Here is an 18,768-nt window from a genome sequence, read left to right on the forward strand (position 1 = left end):
CGATCCTGTGGAGGAGGTACTGGAGGGCCAAGATCAGGAGCCCGCCGGGGCGCAAGCATCGGGAATACAGCAGCAACAGCTGGAACAAATCCTGAAAGCCATCATGGACAGGCCAAGGGAGGCATTACATCACAATATAACGCAGGTATCCACGAGCTTGGGGCTACTGCGGGCGGACCACGGAAAACTAGCTGACCGAGTCAAGTTCACGGAACTGGCTTTGGAACTGCTGGAGCCAGCTCACAAGGCGACTGATGCGGCGGTGGGAGACCTATTGCGGAGGGTGCAACAACTGGAGAAAAGGGCAGAGGACGCTGAAGGTTGCAACAGACGTAATAACGTGCGAGTGGTGGGCCTGCCCGAAAAAAATCGAAGGAGATGATATGGATGCCTACCTCGAGACCTGGCTACGTGAGGTGGGGGCCCCTAAAGGGGCTAACACACTTCTACACTCTGGAGCGGGTCCACCGAGTGCCGGCCCGCCCACCGGCCGCCGGTCGCCCTCCCCGGCCTGTGGTGGCACGGTTATTACATTTCAAGGACCGGGATCTTCTATTCCAGAAGGCACGGGCAATGGGACCCTACCGGGTGGACAAGGCATCCGTGTCCATTTATCCTGATTACTCCTAGGAGGTTCAACGCAGTCGCTCCACTTTCCTAGCGGTCAAAAGGGCCCTTCGAGACGAGGGCATACAGTAGTCTCTCCTTTTCCCGGCGCGCCTGAGACCGCTGTTGGATGGCAAATCGTTATTTTTTTACTTCCCTGAGGATGCTTGGAGCTGACTGGAAACGTATAGAGCTGGTGGGGATGGCAACTGGATGCCGGAGACAATGTTAAAAACAAAAGCACGCCTTTGCACAATCGAAGCGGCAGGTATGGGGACCCGCCTTGAATTTAAATGCATTACCTGGAATGTACGGGGCTGAACTCCATGAGTAAATGGTATAAGGTGCATGCATACTTGGTGTGCAGACGGATACAAATAGCTTTCCGGCAGGAGACCCACATTGTTCAGTCTGAAGGCCGAGCGCTGCATCGCAGAGGGAGAGGTCAATTGTTTTATACTACTTATTCTGCATATGCGCGAGGGGCATTGATTTGGGTGTGGGCAGGTGTTCCTTTCCAGCCTTTGACCACAGTGATTGACCCAGAGGGGAGGTTTGTGGCTGTGCAGGGGCGAATGGATGGAAGGGAGGTAGCTCTGTGTAGTGTGTATGCTCCGAATGTGGACCAACCAGGCTTTTTCTCGCGTCTGTCTGGGAAGCTGGCGACCCTCCTGACTGGCCCGGTGTTTTTGGGGGGCGATTTTAATTTGGTCGCTAATGTCGATCTTGATCGTTCACATCCTCTGCTGGCCCAGTCACCAGTGCATAGAATAGCGAAGGTGCGGCGAGAGTGGCAGAACACTTGGGGTCTGGTGGACGCGTGGCGGACACACCACCCGACGGACAGGGACTATTCGTTCTACTCAGTGCCCCATGATTTGCATGTGCGGATTGACGGTATCCTGTGCTCGCCGAAGCCCAGGGGATGACCTATCATAGCGAATATCTAGGGAGGACGCTTTCGGATCACAATCCCTGCCTCATAGCAGTGCGGTGAATGATGCAGCGTCAGGCGATCCCCACGTGGCGTTTGAACCCCATGACCTTAGAAGATCCTATTTTTAGTGCCGAGGTCCGTAATGGCATAGAACATTACTTCACTGAAAACGCAGATACGGCGTCCAGTAGGGCTCATGAATGGGACGCGTTTAAAGTTGTGATGAGAGGGGTGTGCATCTCGGCTACGGCAGGTGCCCGCAAGACTTTATTGTGGGATATCGAGAGGGAGGAAGACCGGTTGCGCCAGGCAGAGAAAGCGAGCTATACGGATGCGGCAGGTCAGGAGGCAGTACTGGAGGTGCGTGAAGCAGTAGCCACTCAAGTGGAGCAACTGCGTTGTCTTGATTATAAGGAGTACCTGGTGTGGTCACATGCGGAGAGGGACAAAGTGGGTTCTTTACTAGCTTGGCTAGCAAACCCGGCAGCCCGGGGTGCCCCGATCTTATCTCTGAGCAAGACCACCGGGCACCTAGTGTACTCTCAGAAGGAGATAAATGACCAATTCCTTAATTACTATACCTTGCTCTATCGGAGTGCGATGCTAGACCTGCCGGAGGAGGTCCATGATTTCCTTTTGGCGGCTCAGCTTCCACGACTGGAACCGGCACAAGGCGACAAGTTGGGGGGAGGCCATCTCCTTGGGTGAAATTCAGACCGCAATCAGGCACATGGCGCGGCGAAAGACACCGGGGGCCGACGGCCTCCCGGTGGAGTTTTATGCGAAGTATGTTGACCTTTTAGAGCCAAGGCTACACTTGGTCTACAGGGAAGCTTGGGATCTGGGAAGGCTACCTGCGACTGCCAGGGAGGAAATTGTAATTCCATTGTTAAAGAAGGATGGGTATGCAGCTCACGGTCGGCATATCGCCCACTCTCTATGCTCACGGTAGATTATAAGATTCTCAGCAGAACACTGGCGTCACTGCTCTTGGACCACATGACAACCTTGGTTCATCCAGATCAGGCAGGCTTTATTCCCACTAGGAACACGGCGACGTGCATACGTCGGCTGCTCAGAGTTATGGAAGGAGGTTGCCATGATGCCCTGAACGCCACTGTGCTTTCGGTTGATATTGAGAAGGCCTTTGATAGCGTGGAATGGTCCTATATGTTCCAGGTCTTAAGGGAGTTTGGTTTGGGTGATCGGTTTATCAAGTGGACCACGCTGCTCTACAACTCGGCCACCGTCAGAGTCAGGACGGGTCCAACCATATCAGCGGCGCACCAGGTAGGGAGGGGCACTAGACAGGGATGCTCTTTATCCCCACTACTGTTTGCACTCGCGATTGAACCGCTGGCTGCGCACGCCAGGTTGGGGTGATCGTATGAAGGTCTGTTTTTACGCGGAGAGGCTTATTACATTTCCCTATACGCGGATGACCTGCTGATGTTTCTGTCGGGGGCAGATGGGTCGTTACGAGGGGCTAGAGCGTTGCTTCGGAAATTTGGTCGAATGTCGGGTCTACTTGTGAACTGGAATAAAACCGGTCTATTCCCGTTGACCCCAGATGGGAGGCAATCCCCGGCGGGGGAGGATTTGAGGTTGGAACCCTACTGCCTACCTTATTTGGGCACCTGTATTTATCATACGCAATCGGACCTCCTGGAAGGTGAGGTGCACAAGGCGATAAGGGGCCTTAGGGGCAGCATAGAATTTTGGAGTACTCTCCCTCTATCGGTTGCTGGCAGGGTGGCACTTTTAAAGATGGTGGCGCTGCCGCGCTTGCTTTACTTTTTCCGCACACTACCTGTGAGGATTCCGACTTCGGTCTTCCAGACGCTCAGGGCTCTGACCACGGGCTTTATTTGGGGCTCGGGTAGGCGACGAGTTGCGCTGACCACCCTCATGCGGCCGCAGGCTGAAGGGGATTGGCCCTGCCTGACTTCGAATGGTATTATTTGGCAGCGCAGCTTCAATGGCTCACGCTGGCGGTGGCTCGGGAGTTCCAGGGACCTGAGGGGCACCATAGTCCTTCAACAGAAGATCGACCTTGCCCAGCTCACTCTGGAAGAACGCACTCTCCGTTTGTGCTGGAATCGGAGTCAGAAACGGGTGGGTTGTTCCTGCCCGTATGTCCCGGAGATACCGTTGGGCATGTGCACGGCCCTCCCTCCCACGGGGGAAACTGGTCCGCGCTGGCGGTTTGGGAGGTCCTTGGTCTCCACATGGTTGGAGATCTGTATAGAGACGGCGCATTGTTGTCTTTTCAGGAGTTACAAGAGGTGTTTGAGTTACCTCAGGCCGACTACTTATTACACGCTGCGTTGGTGGTGGGACTGCAGCGCCGCTGGAAGACGGGGTTGCAGGAACCTCCGACTTAGCTGGGTTGCCAGTATGTTACCATGGCGGCGGGTACGTTTAAAGCTGTTACTTGCCTCTATCAACGCTTGTCACGTGAACGGCTTCCGTCCCTGGATATCCTGAAAGGTAAATGGGAGGCGGACATCGGCAGAACCATCCCGGAGACGACGTGGCCCCAATTGCTACGGTGGGCCTGGAAGGGCACGCGTAATGTCCAGTTCCAGCTGGTACAGTTTTTTAAGCTACATAGGGCGTATTTGACCCCGGCCAGGATTCTACGGTACTTTGGTGTTTCCAGCTCGACATGTCCGAGATGTAACGCAGACGGTGCTGATTTCCTGCACATGTTCTGGTCCTGCGCAGGGTTGAGATCCTACTGGGAAGAGGTAGTGACGTGCCTGAACAACGTGACAGGGCGGACGTTGGAGGCTGAGATGGCGACTTGCCTGTTGCTCTGGTTCCCGCACACCCCCCAACACGAAAGTTACTAGCAAGTTCTATGACATGGGGCTGATTATGTCAAATAGGGAACTTACCATGCATTGGAAGGCAAGGACGGATCCTAGCTATCAGCGGTGGCGGGCGAGTTTCCTGACTTGGGCGGGTAGCGAAGGGACGCTCCGCCTGCAATTGTCTAGGCGCTCAGCTAACAACAAGATGTTGGAAACGGCGAGAGCGTGGGAGGCACTGGTGGCCGAATTGCTTGCTCCATCTGCAGATACTGACGAGAAGGATGGAGAGGTGAACGCTGAGTCAACTAGGGGCACCAACCCCCAGCACCAGACAGATAGAGAATGCACTGAGTGTGGATGCGATGAGTGGGTGAACTGGCGGGAAGCCTGACCGCGATCCAGGGCTAGTAATGTTAGTGGATTCGGCTGCGGGCGTAGGGCCTTGCCTGTCTCCGCGAAGACGCTTTAACCTGATACAGCATTTTTTTTCTCTTTGGTCATCTGGCTATGCGGTTGGATGGCCGGTTGCTATTCCTGTGACCGACCTAAGTGAGACACACTGGCGGGGGGAGGGAGGAGTAGGGAGGGGGGAGAGACTTACGGTTTAGGAGGGAGAGAGAACTATTTGATATTTGTTTTATATCCTGTGGCGGCATGAGCCATCTACAAAATGGCGGCCTTGGTACTGTGATTCTCAGCGGTTTTCTGTGCACAAAATAATAAAAATCTGTTTAAAAAAAAAAAAGAATAGATACCTCAGCAATACCAACCACGGTGGTGGGTCTGCGAACTAAGATCACACCAGAAAATCTCGGAGAACAGAACGGCCAAAGAAACCGTCTCTCCGGATTTGGCTATCAAGGCAATAATGCTTGGTAAAGGTATGCAGCGAGGACCACGTAGCTGCCTGACAGATATCCTGCAAAGGGACTCCCCGTCCCAGAGCAGTGGCTGCTGTCGCCCGAGAAGAAGGGGCACGCAGCCCCACAAGAGGCTCCTTTTTAGCCAAGGAGTAACAGGCTTTAATACACAGAACGACCCACCGAGAGATGGTTCATTTGTGCACAGCCCAACCTTTCTTGGCGCCCACATAGCCAACAAAGAGTTGATCATCCACCCAAAACTGTTGTGTGCTCTTCAGATAGAACAAGAGCGCACGTTTTGGGTCCAGACGGTGGAACCTCTCTTCCTCTTTTGAAGGATACAGAGACAGAAAGAAGGTGGGCAAAGTGATGGTCTTCCCAATGTGGAAGGGCATGACAACCTTGGACAGAAAAGAAGGACGGGTTCTTAACACAAACTTTTCCGGATGAACAGAAAGGAAGGAGGTTTAGAAGATAGAGCAGAGGTGATAGCAACCAGAAAAGCAGTCTTTAAGGTGGGAAGACGTAAAGGACAGTTGTGAAGCGGCTCAAAGGGAGCGCACATCAAATAAGTCAACACAAGATTCAAATCCCACAAGGCATTATAATGGGGACCGGAGGGAACGTGTGTGTAATGCCTTCCAAGAAACGACTAACAACAGGGGACTTGAAATGAAAGGCTGATCTGGAAGCCTTAAAAAAGGGGAAATGGCTGTGAGATAGTCCTTGATAGTGCCCAGAGCAGAGCCCTGCTGGGCCAGAGAAAGGAGGAACAGAAGAACTTCTGAAAGAGGGGCAGAAAGGGGATCCATAGCCTTTGCTGTGCACCATGCCACAAATTTAGTCCACCTGCAGGCGTATACCGTTTTTGTGGAGGGACGCCTGGCTGCCAAGATAACATCACAGACTTCGTCAGGAAGGTCAAACGCTGTCAACTGTCGCCGCTCAATCTCCACGCAAGGAGGTGGAGGCTGGACAGGTTTGGGTGAAGGACCGTCCCCTGCTGCTGCAATAGGTGATCCTCCCGAAGAGGCAGTCGGATCGGAGGATAGATTGCCAGACTGAGGAGCTCGGGATACCATACTCTTCTAGTCCCATCCGGAGCCACAAGAATGATTTGGGCCCAGTCGCGCCTGATCTTCTTCAGCACTCTGGGCAGAAGTGGTATAGGCGGAAAAGTGTACAACAGACCGCAACTCCACTCACGACGAAAAGGGTCTCAGAGCGAGAGCCGCCTTGGAAATTCCAACGCACAGAATTGATTAAATTGCGCGCTCTCTTCGGTGACGAATAGATCTAACCAAGGCTCTCCCCACTGCTGAAAGAGACCTTGCAACACGTCCGATGTCAGACGCCATTCGTGATCCAACATGTATCTGAGGCTGAGTTTGTCTGCCCTGGTGCTCAGGGAGCTAGCCAGGTGCTGAACCACCAGAGACATGCCCCCGATGTTCCAGCCATGTCCAGAGGCGCAGAGCCTCCTGACATAGGGTCCACGACCCCACCCCGCCCTGTTTGTTGCAATACCACATGGCGGTGGTGTTGTCTGTGAACACCTGCACTACCTGTCCACGGACAGAGGGAAGGAAGGCTTTCAGAGTAAGTCAGGTCGCCCGCAGCTCCAGAAGGTTGATATGGAGCCAGGACTCCACTGGAGACCAGAGGCCCCTGAACTTCGCATCCCCCATGTGGCCACCCCATCCCTTCAGGGACGCATCCGTCACCACTGTGAGCTCCGGTTGGGGAAGGGAGAATGATCTGCCATTGACCCAATCGTAGTTTGTGAGCCACCACTTTAAATGTTGTGCAGTGCCCTCAGAGATCTGCAAGTGGTCGGACAGGTTGCCCTGATGCTGCGCCCACTGGAACTTTAAGTCCCACTGCAGAGCCTGCATATGCCACCTGGCATGATGTATCAGCAGGATGCAGGAGGCCATCAGGCCCAGGAGCCGGAGGGTCCTCCTGAATGAAACCCGGGATAGAGGCTGAAATATTGGAATCAGAGCCTGAATATCCCAGATCCGCTGTTCGGGAAGATAGACCCAAAACTGCACCGAATTCAGAACCGCTCTGATGAATTGGAGCTTCTGAGAAGGACTCGGTGCAACTTCGGCACATTGATGGAAAACCCGAGTAAATGCAGGAGGTCGGCCGTAGTCTGGAGGTGGGAGACAACTGTTTGAGGCGAGCCCGCCTTAAAAAACCAGTCACCTAGATAGGGGAAGCCTGAGATCCCCGATCGGCGCAAATGAGCTGCGACCACCACCATCACTTTTGTGAACCCCCGAGGGGTGCTGGTAAGGCCAAAGGGGAGCACAGTAAACTGAAAGTGCTTGTGGCCTACCATGAACCGCAGGTAACGCTGGTGGGCCAGCAGGACGGGAACATGAAAATAAGCGTCCTGAAAGTCTAACGCTACCATCCAGTCTCCTGGATCGAGAGCAGCCAAAGTCAACATCTTGAACTTCTCCTTCCGGAGGAAGTGGTTGAGGTTTGGGAGGTCAAGATGGGACGCAGACCCCCTTTGTCCTTCTTGTGGACATGAAAGTAGTGGGAACAACAACCACTCCCTACTTCTGGCCCAGGAACGCACTTGATGGCCCCCCTTGGCCAAGAGGGCTATGCCTTCTTGCTGGAGAAGTGCCAAGTGTTCCCCGACATGCGGTGGTACTGAGGTGGCATGGCTGAAAGGGTGGACTGAAACTGAAGGGAGTAACCCTTGCGTATGATCTGCAACACTCAAGTGTCCGATGTGGTAGCGTGCCAGTGGGGGAGGTGATGGCAGATCCTGCCACCCACTGGCGCGGGGTGCCCCACAAAGCTCGGATTAGGAAGGTTTGGAGGTAGAAGCAGCGGAGGTGGACTGACCCCCACGCTGATTCCCAGACCCACCCCTGCGGAAACCGCGTCCGCAGCCATGCAGAGGCTGGTTATGCACAGGCTTGCTGAAGAAAAGTGCCTGGGCGCCCCTTCTGTGGCCACGAAAGGAACGAAAACCAGAAGTGGCTGGGCTTTTCGTGGAAAGACCTAAGGAATTGGCCGTGGCGCGCGAGTCCTTAAAACGCTCCAGCGCACTGTCAGCTTTATCGCCAAACAGGCGAGCGCCATCAAAAGGGCATGTCCATGAGTGAGTCTTGGACATCTGGCGAGAACCACATGATCTCAACCAGGCGTGCAGACAAAGTGCCACAGTCGTAGAAATTGCTCTACCTAGTGAGTCTGCGGTGCCCAAACCACACAGAATGGCGAACTTAGCCACATATTTACCCTCTGCAACAGCTTGAGACAGCACAGCTTGGGTCTCTTCAAGACACTGAGGCAAAACCTGTGCAACTGTATCCCACACCATGTGGGAACAGCGGCCCAATAGACATGCAGTGTTCAACGACCGCAGCCCTAAGCTGGTTGAAGAGAACAACCGCTTGCCGAACTGCCCCAGCTTCTTAGAGTCCTTATCCGGCGGATATGGATATGTTCAGACTTCAATCGGGGGAGATATCCAGAACTGGATGGGTATCCCGTAGAATATTACAAGAAATGTTGCTCCATTATAATGCCCCATTTATTAAATTTCTATATGAAGGCAATACAGCAGGGTTAATTTCCTGCCGACTTAGATTGTGCCACAATTGTTGTTATCCCCAAGGAACGCATGCCTCCGGACCAATGTGCTTTATACCACCTGATCCCGCTCATCAAAACGGATATTAAGATATTCAACAAAATGATGACGACGCACCTGCCCTGTGCCATAACAGACCTTATTTACCCAGACCAATGTAGTTTCATGCCGAGTAGAAGCACAGATCACTGCATTCGACGGGTACAAGGGAAGATTTCATAGGCACGTGGGGTTGAGGGGAGTCTAGTTCTCCTCCTAGTGGATTTCACAAGGCCCTTGACACAGTCTTGTGGGAGTTCCACGAGGCGGTCCTGATGCGAGCTGGCCAGGATCCACCATTTCGGAGAATGGTTCATCTCCTCTATCGCAACGCCATGGCTCCGGTCCGGGTGAACGACATACTATCCGCCCCTTTTCCAATCCAGCAGTGGTCCGTCAAGGGTGCCCACTCTCCTCACTGTTATTTGACTTGGCCTTTGAGCCGCAGGCACGCCTCATATGCTGCGATGCTAGGATGACCAGATGGAGAGGAGGAGGGGGATTCAAAGACTGAGTGGCACTTTATGTGGAGGATGTCCTGCTGTTCCACACATGGACCCTCCAGCCTCTGGCCCGCGAGACCTGTAGATTTTTCTTCTCTACGGAAAAGTCTTGGGCTTACATATCAACCCAGCCAAGTCTGTCTTGGTGGAGGTACAGGGAGACGTGGATGGACGTTGCTGGTATACAGTGGTTCCTCAGCACCGTAACACAAGTAAATACTTGGGGATTCACATATCCCACCTCCCGGATTTAGTCTGGATGCTTACCTTCCAGGGCCTGGCCCCTTCCCTCGACCAGGACTTACACTGCTGGAAGGTGCTGCTGCTAAATCCGATGGGGCGCAGTGCAGTCTTTAAAATGATGTGTCTACCCCACTACCTTTATGTATTAATGAGTTTCCCATACCCCATTCCCAGCAATGGTTTCGGTCCCTGACCTCCACAGAGTGGCTTTTAACATGGCACAGAAGTTGACCTTTGACGGTGACTGGGGGTTTCTGATGTCTATGCCTACTATTTAGCCACACACCTAATGCTCATTAACGAGTGGTTTACGGGTGGATGAGATGACCCAGCATATTGCCCAGAACTCCACATAGTGGGGTTCGAAGCCCTGCTAGGACATCTTTATGGGACCCCTCATGAACCAGAGTAGCAGTACAATGCTGGAGGGCGGCGTTTCACTTGACTCAGTGGGAATGCCGGCTGACAGGGCTTACTCCCTGTGCGACACATGGCTTCATCAGCTCTCTACCCTGGAGGGGTCCTGCTAGTGGGACCATCAAGGAAATAATCTGTCCTTCCAGGAATTAAAAGAGCAGCATGCCCTAGCAAAAACACAATTCTTCAGTTTCCTTCAGATGCGGCACGCTTTGGAGACGCACCTCCCCCCTGACACCCATTTCCCAGAATACAGCCCCCTGCAAAGGTTCTAATAGGGCATTTGGGGAAAGGGGCGATAACCCAGATCTATCGCTCCTTGATTATTCCTGCCTCGGATGGCCTTGATTCCCTTCGACAGTTGTGGGCTGGAAGGATAGGTGACTTGGATGACGATGACTGGAGAGAGGCATGCATGGCCCCTAGAGAGCTAGCAATATCTGCGCGCCCGAGTATGATGCAGGCTAACTCCCTTCACATGGCCTATCTGTCTCCAACACGTATACAGCGGATGCTTCCTGATGCTCAGCCTCTCTGTGTGCGCTGTAGATTCAACATCGCATGGAAATGCTCTGGGTTGAGACCCTTCTGAGACAGGGTGCAGCATGAGCATGCGGGGGTCCCGAGACGTCCAATCGAATTAGCCCCCAAGGTAGCATCAATGGGTCTGGTGGAGAAGCTGGGAGGCCCATGTGCTCTTTATAGGTGCAGCTTGCTTAGTGGCTAAGCGAGATATAGCTGGTTTGTGGAAGCAGCCTGCACCTCCTTCGTTATTCACCTGGCGCCCTGGAGATGATTGGTGTGCTCAGCAGGAGAAGCCCATATATAAAGCTTGTGGATGCCCTCAAAAACATGAGAAGGTGTGGAGGAAATGATGGGCTTATCGTGGACTATCTTTGTGAGAGGATTGACTCCTGATTGGGCCGATATCTATGTAACTACAGATTTGAACAGCCATATTATCTCTCTTTCTTCCTTTTTAATATTTGTAATGTGAGGATGATGCTTGCTGTTTCTATAAACGAAATAAAGTTGGTTATAAAAAAAACACACGCATCAACTACATGTTAAAAGGGAAGGCCTTATGTAGAGTTGCAAAGTGGGCTCTTGCGTTAAACCTGCAGAGATTTTAGTGATTGCTAACCCAATTAAGGAAGGACAGGCTGCATTTTCATAATTTCACAAGACACTACTGTCTATTCAGTGGATGGTCTTGCTACCATTTACAGTGCTTATGACTAGCCAATAAGGTACCTTGAAAGAGAAGGAAGCATTCCTTACCTTCCTAGTTCTTTGGGGAATCCTCAATGAGGTCATAAGTAGGCCTCAGAGCTCGCGGAGTGCAGAATACTCCACTCCACGTAGTGCAGCAGAGGTTTTTCCTCACTCGTTCTCGCCAACGGTAAGGTGGTGAGCGCCATCTGCTGTTAGGGTGGAATTTCTACTCGAGCAGCAGGAAGATCAGCGGCAACAGCAGTTCGTGCTGAACTCCGCCACTTGCAAAACTCCATGGAGTTTTTTTGTCACTTCGCAGAGTATAAGCAACCCTCCCTGCTTCATGTTGAAAAAGCTAAGAGCTTGTTCATCACAAGGCAGGATTCTCATTCTCTGTTTAAAAAAAAAAGTAAACTGATGCAGCTTCTACTAGGAGGGCAGGAAAGGATTCTTGTGGTTTTTGCTTGGTAAAATAGAAGTCCGTTTTCAGCCTCTGACAACTGCACCATATCAGATACAATACACATTTCTTTTAATAAAGGTTTATAATAAATGAGGATTTCTAATGACTTTTCTTGCAAATAATTCTTAAGAAAAATACAGCTTGGCCAATCCTGCAGACAGACTACCAAAAATGCTTTTGTTTTCAAAATTGTCTATTCAAAAGAAAAGTATTTTATTGAATATTAAATAGTTTTCCAGAATTCAGCACATAGGCAGGACTAATCAGTACACAATGACAACTTTTCCTTTTAAAAAAACACTCAGATCCCATTTCAATTGTTCTCTCTAACGGCTAGTTCCAAAATGTATAAAACATTGTGATTTGAGCAACGGACTTAAACTGGCTTTGTGTTGGGTAAATAAATACACAAAAATCGTTTTTGTCTATAAAAAATTCTCTGAATTTTCGCACATCATCATTTGTTTTCTCAATGTGATTTTTTACCTCTTGATTTGCATTCAATAAATTTTGCACTCACAATCCTTTGTACAATATGCTAGAGTACTCTGATATTAGGAAAATGTCATATTGGTACATAACCATCATAAGAAAATTAATACATTGAACATTCTTTTTCTAAGCACCTTTACACCTAACAATATAATTGAAATGAAAAGTGTAACAATTTAAAAAAAAGAAAGGTACTTACTATAGATGACTGGACAACCTGCAAAATACCTGAGGAACAGATTTACATCCAAAGCAGCACTGGACAAAATCAGCTTTAGAGTAGAATGCTTTTGTAGTATGTCTCTCAACTTTGTTAATAAGAAGTCACTAAAGCGATCCCTCTCGTGCACTTCATCCTATAACAGAATAAGATGAAAATATAAAGAAGACTTTTTGATCAGAGCCTCAACGTCAACTAATGCATTATCAAACTGTTATGGGATAAATGAAATTTGCTTGTTGTACATACTCACACTGTTAGAAGTCTGTGTTTGATAAAAGTCCTGCTTTAAAAGAAAGAGTACAAAGAGAAAACACTAAATTCCAAACTACTTCACCCCTATTAATATACCTCCCAGGGACTATTTTATTTCAATGTGGTGATGAAATATAGTCTTCCACCTTTGTGCCCTCAATGTCCTCTGTAGTGATATCTTTTAAACTGGCCCTGGAGAAACTGCTTTCCCAGCTGTGTTAGCACAGTGTGGGTCCAGGATTCAAGGAGGAATCAGTCAAAAGAACCACAGGAGCTCAATAGAAGAACATAATATACATGCAAAGTATGTTTATGCTCCCAGGATTTTCTCAAAGAAAGGACAGGCGAAAGGGTTTTAATGGGTTAAGGCTTTATGGATGTGATGTGGAATACTTGACTGCAGTTGAATCTCTCCCATCAATGCTCTTTAATCTGCATGTTTATTCTTTCTCACTCGAAAACTCCTTATCAACATACACCAACTGCATGACATCAAAAGCTTTCTTGTTGGATCAATGCTTTTTAAAGCAGCAGGAAATGCATGTGATGCAATCATGTCTATCTCAGATGTTCACACAAACCTATTTGCGGCACTGGATATAAGATAGGTTGTAGAAATTGAAAGAGATTAACTCCTCAAAAACAAGGAGACACAGTCCATCAAGAAGGAAAAACCGACAACTCTCCTAGGTGTTTCAGAGCACTAAATAAAATAAATTCATATAGATTCTTTGCAAACAGTACAACAAAGATAAATATACAAAACTATATCATTTATTGAGATGTAAAAATAAATTAATGTAACAGGCAAAAGAAAATACATGGACAACGGAAGATTACATACAAAACACATACATCTATTATGATTTATGGTTCTTTCTTCTTCAGGGCACAGCTAATAGATTCCAATTCATGGGTCCTAAAGAGGGCGGCTTGTTTCAGCATTTAGTATCTAAGCTAAAAGGCAGTCAGATGTATTACCTTCTGAATGGGAACGGGTTGTATATGCAGCATAGTCTATGCAATCGACCTTCTCAGACAGGTTTGCTTGTTGTTCAACAATTTTGCCTTGGGATTTTCCTACCAATGTATCTGTGACTAGCTGTCACAAAGGTTCGAATGTAGGCTTTTTTAATCAAGTAAGATCCTTTCCAGGGTTTTACTGCTGCTCACAACTGCATGTATACACATTCTTGGGCCACCACCTTAAATGTTTCTCATTGTACTGTTAATGGGGAAGCCATAGCATCATAGGATGAGAAGTAGCCTTGGACCTGGCATGCAAGGGTATTTTGTAAGCTGGTATCCTCCAACATAGAGAGATGAAGGTGCCAGATGGGGATAGGCGGGAGGGCTCTGTCCCAATCCAGTTAAGGTGTCAGTGGGTTATAATAGGATATCAACTCGCCTAAAGAGTCAGAAGAGACTTCTGGACAGACAGTAGTAGAGCAGACTGTCCTGTCTAATCATAAATACCAGTAATTGTTACAGGAACAGAAGGAAGTGGATGGATCGGATTGTGGGGCAGCATACATCTGTTTTCTTCCCAGTGTTGGAGCTTTTGTGAGAGTGTTATAGCATTATAAACAGTTTGGGTATGTGAGATAGGTGGATGAGAACTGTCTAAGGACAAGTCAAGAACACTATTGAAGTCCCTCCCAAACATCCATGAGGTATGTGTCCAAGTTGAGAGGTGGCCATGTAACTGGTGCAGGAAGGCCTGTTGCTCTGTGTTGGGCATAAATACTGCCAATGACTAATGGGTCGCCATGTAGTTTACCCTTGGGCAAGATAAATCTGCACTAAGGGATGCTTTAACTGCTTTGAGAAAAATAAGTGTTTCCTTAGCATATGTGGAGAAATTTGTGGTAAAGATGTAACCTTTTCAGCACTTTGAAACCTTTATTCCCTCTTTTAACGTTGGGTGTGATTTTTGTAACACAGCTATCTGAACGCCTCTGAGCCTAAGAGCGAGAGGACCTAACAGTGCTTAACTGGTTAACTGGACTGTTCATTCCTGTGATGTTCCATATCATGACAGTGAAATCATATGACTGTGCCATGGAGATCGGTTAACAGCTCTCATTGTAATGGGTCCCTCCGTATCTACCTCTACTGTCATAGTGCATTCTGTGGCGCAGTACTACGCGCACTTTCCCAGCCCATGTAAATCAGGGGTAGTTCAAGAGAAAGGTGAATAATAATCAATGGACCTCAACTAGCAAGCAGCCAATGGCTGTTTCCCCAGCAAATACTACTGAACATTTTCTGGGATGCGCAAATGGTTAGGCCCAGAGCAAAGAGAAAGGATTTGTACCTCTAACTGAAAAACAATAAGTTTAAAATAGAAAACAAGCAATTTTAATGGATGGCACATAAAGTATGAGAGTTCGACGATATCTGGCGGGTGTCAATGTCAGATCATTTGTCAGCTTTTGGAACTCACTGTTAATTGAGAAAGTCATAGTTCTCCTTTAGGGAGCACCACTCAGGAGGCAAAGGGTGTGTGGGCTACAAGATGTTCACAAATCCATAGGAATAGATAGTTGCCACAGTTTGTCTAGAGCCCACCGTAGAGTATCAAAATCTCACAAGTCCTACAGTAGATAACCTGGTTTTCAGCCCAGTTCCAAGCATCCCCAGTTTTGGGAAAGAAGTAGGTTTTCTATCCTGCCACGATCTTGACAGTCACTGGGAACATTTAAGGCCCAGTCTCCAAGCTTTTTTTTCAGACCTATGAAAGACGCCCACTGGTGCTGAACTGCTGAGTATAGTCAAGGAAAATCAGTAGTCAGTAGTCAATGATTATCTTTCTCAAGGTTACCAAACAGCTGTGCGGCTCTCAGGATTGCATTGCAATCCAGGAAATAGAGTACCCTAGAGACTACCAATTGCATGGGAGGGCAGCTGGAATGAGAAGAAGGTTGATAGGTTATGTGAGGAGGCAAATTCTTTGAGCCACATTTCTAGGAAGCCTACCATATCACTTCCTTCAGCCCCTCTAGGTATTCCACCCACTGGAATGTTGTTGCGCCTGAACACCAACCTGCGTTTCTGTCCTGTCCTCAAAGATGCACACCCGCTCTGTCAAGTCTTGGGGTGGCAACTCAAGTAGTGTTTTCTCTGATTGGGACACTCTGTTAGTTTCCTGTGGTCACCATGTAGTAAACCAATGTCAATGACGTCAACCTTAGCCTATAAGAAGATTCTTAAATCTTCTATAGGTGTCAATATTTTATATAGTTTGTCTCACTCGCCTGCAGAGGACCCGGTCCTCTCAATGTCTAACCTCCCCTGCAGCAGTGGGGTTACTGTTTTAGACTGGTTTGTTCTACATGTTGCTCTGGTCCATCACCAGTTTACGCCAGACTATAATGATGATGGTAGTAACCAGTGAAGAACAGCCAGTGAATAACCTCACGGGGAGTGTAAGAGTGATGCTACTGAAAGTCTCAGTACAAAAAGGAGTGGCCTACTTTTCAGCCACAGCTCATCAGAAGCCATAAAGAGAAATCTATCATTGGCTCAAATGGTAAGCACATGAGAAATATGAGGAATAAACTGAAGTCCCGCTGTGGCATAACAAAGATTTTGGGAGGAAACATGTGGATCACAACTTTCAGAAAGTGCATCACAACTAGTTTGCTCCTGCAAACATAAAAAGCAGAAATGGCTGACACATGCCCACTGTAAGACCTTGCTGGACCAATAACAAAACAAAGATGAGTCAGTTTGGCCTGCATAGATGATGGTTCACACACCAGGACACAAACTCTTCTGATTAACCAGCTTAAATGGATTTAGCTGAAGGATGTCATGCTGTAAGGATGACATCCACTACCACAAGTAGCAGATCCAAGACAATCAGCCATCGCCGCTTAGATCTCCATTCATAATATGCGTAGGTTGCAGACATTTGGCGACATGACCCTCACCTGTTGCTGAGACAAGAGGCTATCCCACAGAGGTAGACAGATCAGAGGGTAAATGCTCAGACTCAGAGGATCTGGGTGCCACAGACTCCTGGCCTAGTCAAGATAAACTTGGCCACAGTATGTCCTCATTTTCGGGAGAACTCAAAGCAGGAGATGCAACAGCGGAAAATCAAACAGGAAACCTATGTTACATTGCAGACAGAATGCACCTTCTAATGACTTCCTCAAAGGGCAGTACAGTTGAAAATGTTTTGGCATTGCATGCTCGTCGGTGGTAAACAGATCTAGTCAGATCCCACTATTTGAAGATGTTTTGTGCCACCTCCGGATAGGTTGTCATTCATGGTCCACCGGCGGAAGCCTGCTCAGCTCGTCTGCTCTGGCATTCAGGGAACCTGCTAGTTGATTGGCAATCAGAAAGATATGCAGATTCAGCCATCTCCAAAGTGGCAAGGCCTCCTGGCATAGAATCCAGGACCCAATTTAACCTCTGTTGCAGTACCACATGACAAGCCATCATTTCATTGAGAACCTGCTTCAACCTCCCCCTGATGGTCAGCAAGAAGGCATTCAGTGTCAGCAGGATAATACCAAACTTCAACAAATTGAGCTGGAGCCAGCGCTCTACTAGAGGCCACAGGCTTCAGATCTCCACTTTTCCCAATTGACCCCCAACACCCCAGCAGTAATGCGTTCATAACAAGTGTGTAGTCGGGGCGGCGGGGGGTGAGAGTGGTCTTTTGCCGGTCAGGCTGGTGTTTATCTGCTACCACAGAAAATCCAGAGCCGTGACCTGAGATATCTGGATAGGATCAGAGGGATAGCTGGATTGTTGGGTAAACTGAAACTAGAAGTTTCACTACAGGGTTATCATATGCCATCTGGTGTACAGGACAACGTAATGCACAAGGTCAGGAGCCCAAATAGTCGAAGAACCAATCTCACTGAGAACCAGGACTGTGCCCAAAACATCAGGATCAGATCCTAACTGACCCAGATTCACCTCGGCTGTAAAACAAACTTGGACGTTACCGTTTCGAGGAGTTTCCCTATGAAGGGAAGCCTCTGCGTGGAACATTGGTTCACTGATGGAAAAAAAAACCAAAGAGGTCGAACAGTTGCCTTGTATAGAGGTGGCCCTTTGTAAATTTGCCTTGAGTATCCAGTCGTTGAGATAGCGGAATATGTGTATTCCTGACGTCTGAAGATGAGCTGCAACCACTGCCATCCCTTTCATGAATGCCCAAGGGACAGAGTAAAGGAAGCATGGCGAATTGGAAGTGGTACATCTCTACCATGAACTGCTTGTTGCATTTCAGAAACTGTAGGGAAAGTATATGAGCATATGTGTCCTGCAAGTTCAAGGACAATAATCCAGTCCCCAGTACCTAAAACAAAGAGGACCTGCACCTGAGCATTTTGAACTTGTCCTTCCTCAGACACATAAATGAGAGTAGCATCACCAACTCATCTCGGAGTCCTTTACTTGTTTGATGGCACCCGTGCCCAGCAGACTGACTTCGTGCATTAGGAGTGAGGTGTGATCAGCTGCAATTTTACCTAGGGGGATGAGAGGATGAGGCAGCGAAGAAATGCAAGGTAGGGTGTGGACCTTTTCAACAATCTGCAAAATCCACCTGTCTGACGTAATGGATGTCTAGCAGTGGAGGAAAAGCCATATCAGCACCTTAATAGCAGCCTGTGGGTCTGGGAGGGCAAATCAAAGAGACTTGGGTGCCACTGCAGCAGGGGAGGAGGATGTAGATGAACACTGCCTCTGCGGGTGTGAATGGTTTCGGCCGCCACCGCATTTTTTGCCCCTGCCTACACTTACGGAGATGACTTACTCTGCTGGTTTTCTAAGTCTGTAGACTAACGCCTACATTTCCTGCACTGCTGGTGGAATCAATGGGCTAGGAACAATTATTACAGGGATCGTTCTGGAATGTGCATGTCTCTAAATCACTCAAATGACGAATCAGCCTTTTCTCCAAAAAGTCTAGATCCATCAAAGACTATGTCCATAAGGAATGTCTAGCTGTCGACACAAAATCTTTTCACTCGTATCCACTTGCGACCCCCTAAGCACTGCGCTGGTGCTGATAGTACAGCCTTTGCAATCAGTGGTATCCGAGCCAGCAA

General features: G+C 48.8%; 1 protein-coding gene across 9 annotated transcripts in view; it reads right to left on the reverse strand.

Moving 5' to 3' along the window:
- The window catches only part of YTHDC2 (YTH N6-methyladenosine RNA binding protein C2), a 1,208,271-nt gene that overhangs the window by 876,402 nt on the left and 313,101 nt on the right, over positions 1–18,768 (reverse strand). For all 9 annotated transcript variants that reach the window (XM_086961045.1, XM_086961046.1, XM_086961047.1 and 6 more), the window contains one exon: positions 12,416–12,572. In XM_086961045.1, coding sequence (XP_086817171.1) covers positions 12,416–12,572 — 157 coding nt within the window. The remainder of the gene's footprint in view (positions 1–12,415; positions 12,573–18,768) is intronic.

Source organism: Lissotriton vulgaris, chromosome 3_1 (assembly GCF_964263255.1).
Source record: "Lissotriton vulgaris chromosome 3_1, aLisVul1.2, whole genome shotgun sequence".
NCBI classification, from domain to species: domain Eukaryota; kingdom Metazoa; phylum Chordata; class Amphibia; order Caudata; family Salamandridae; genus Lissotriton; species Lissotriton vulgaris.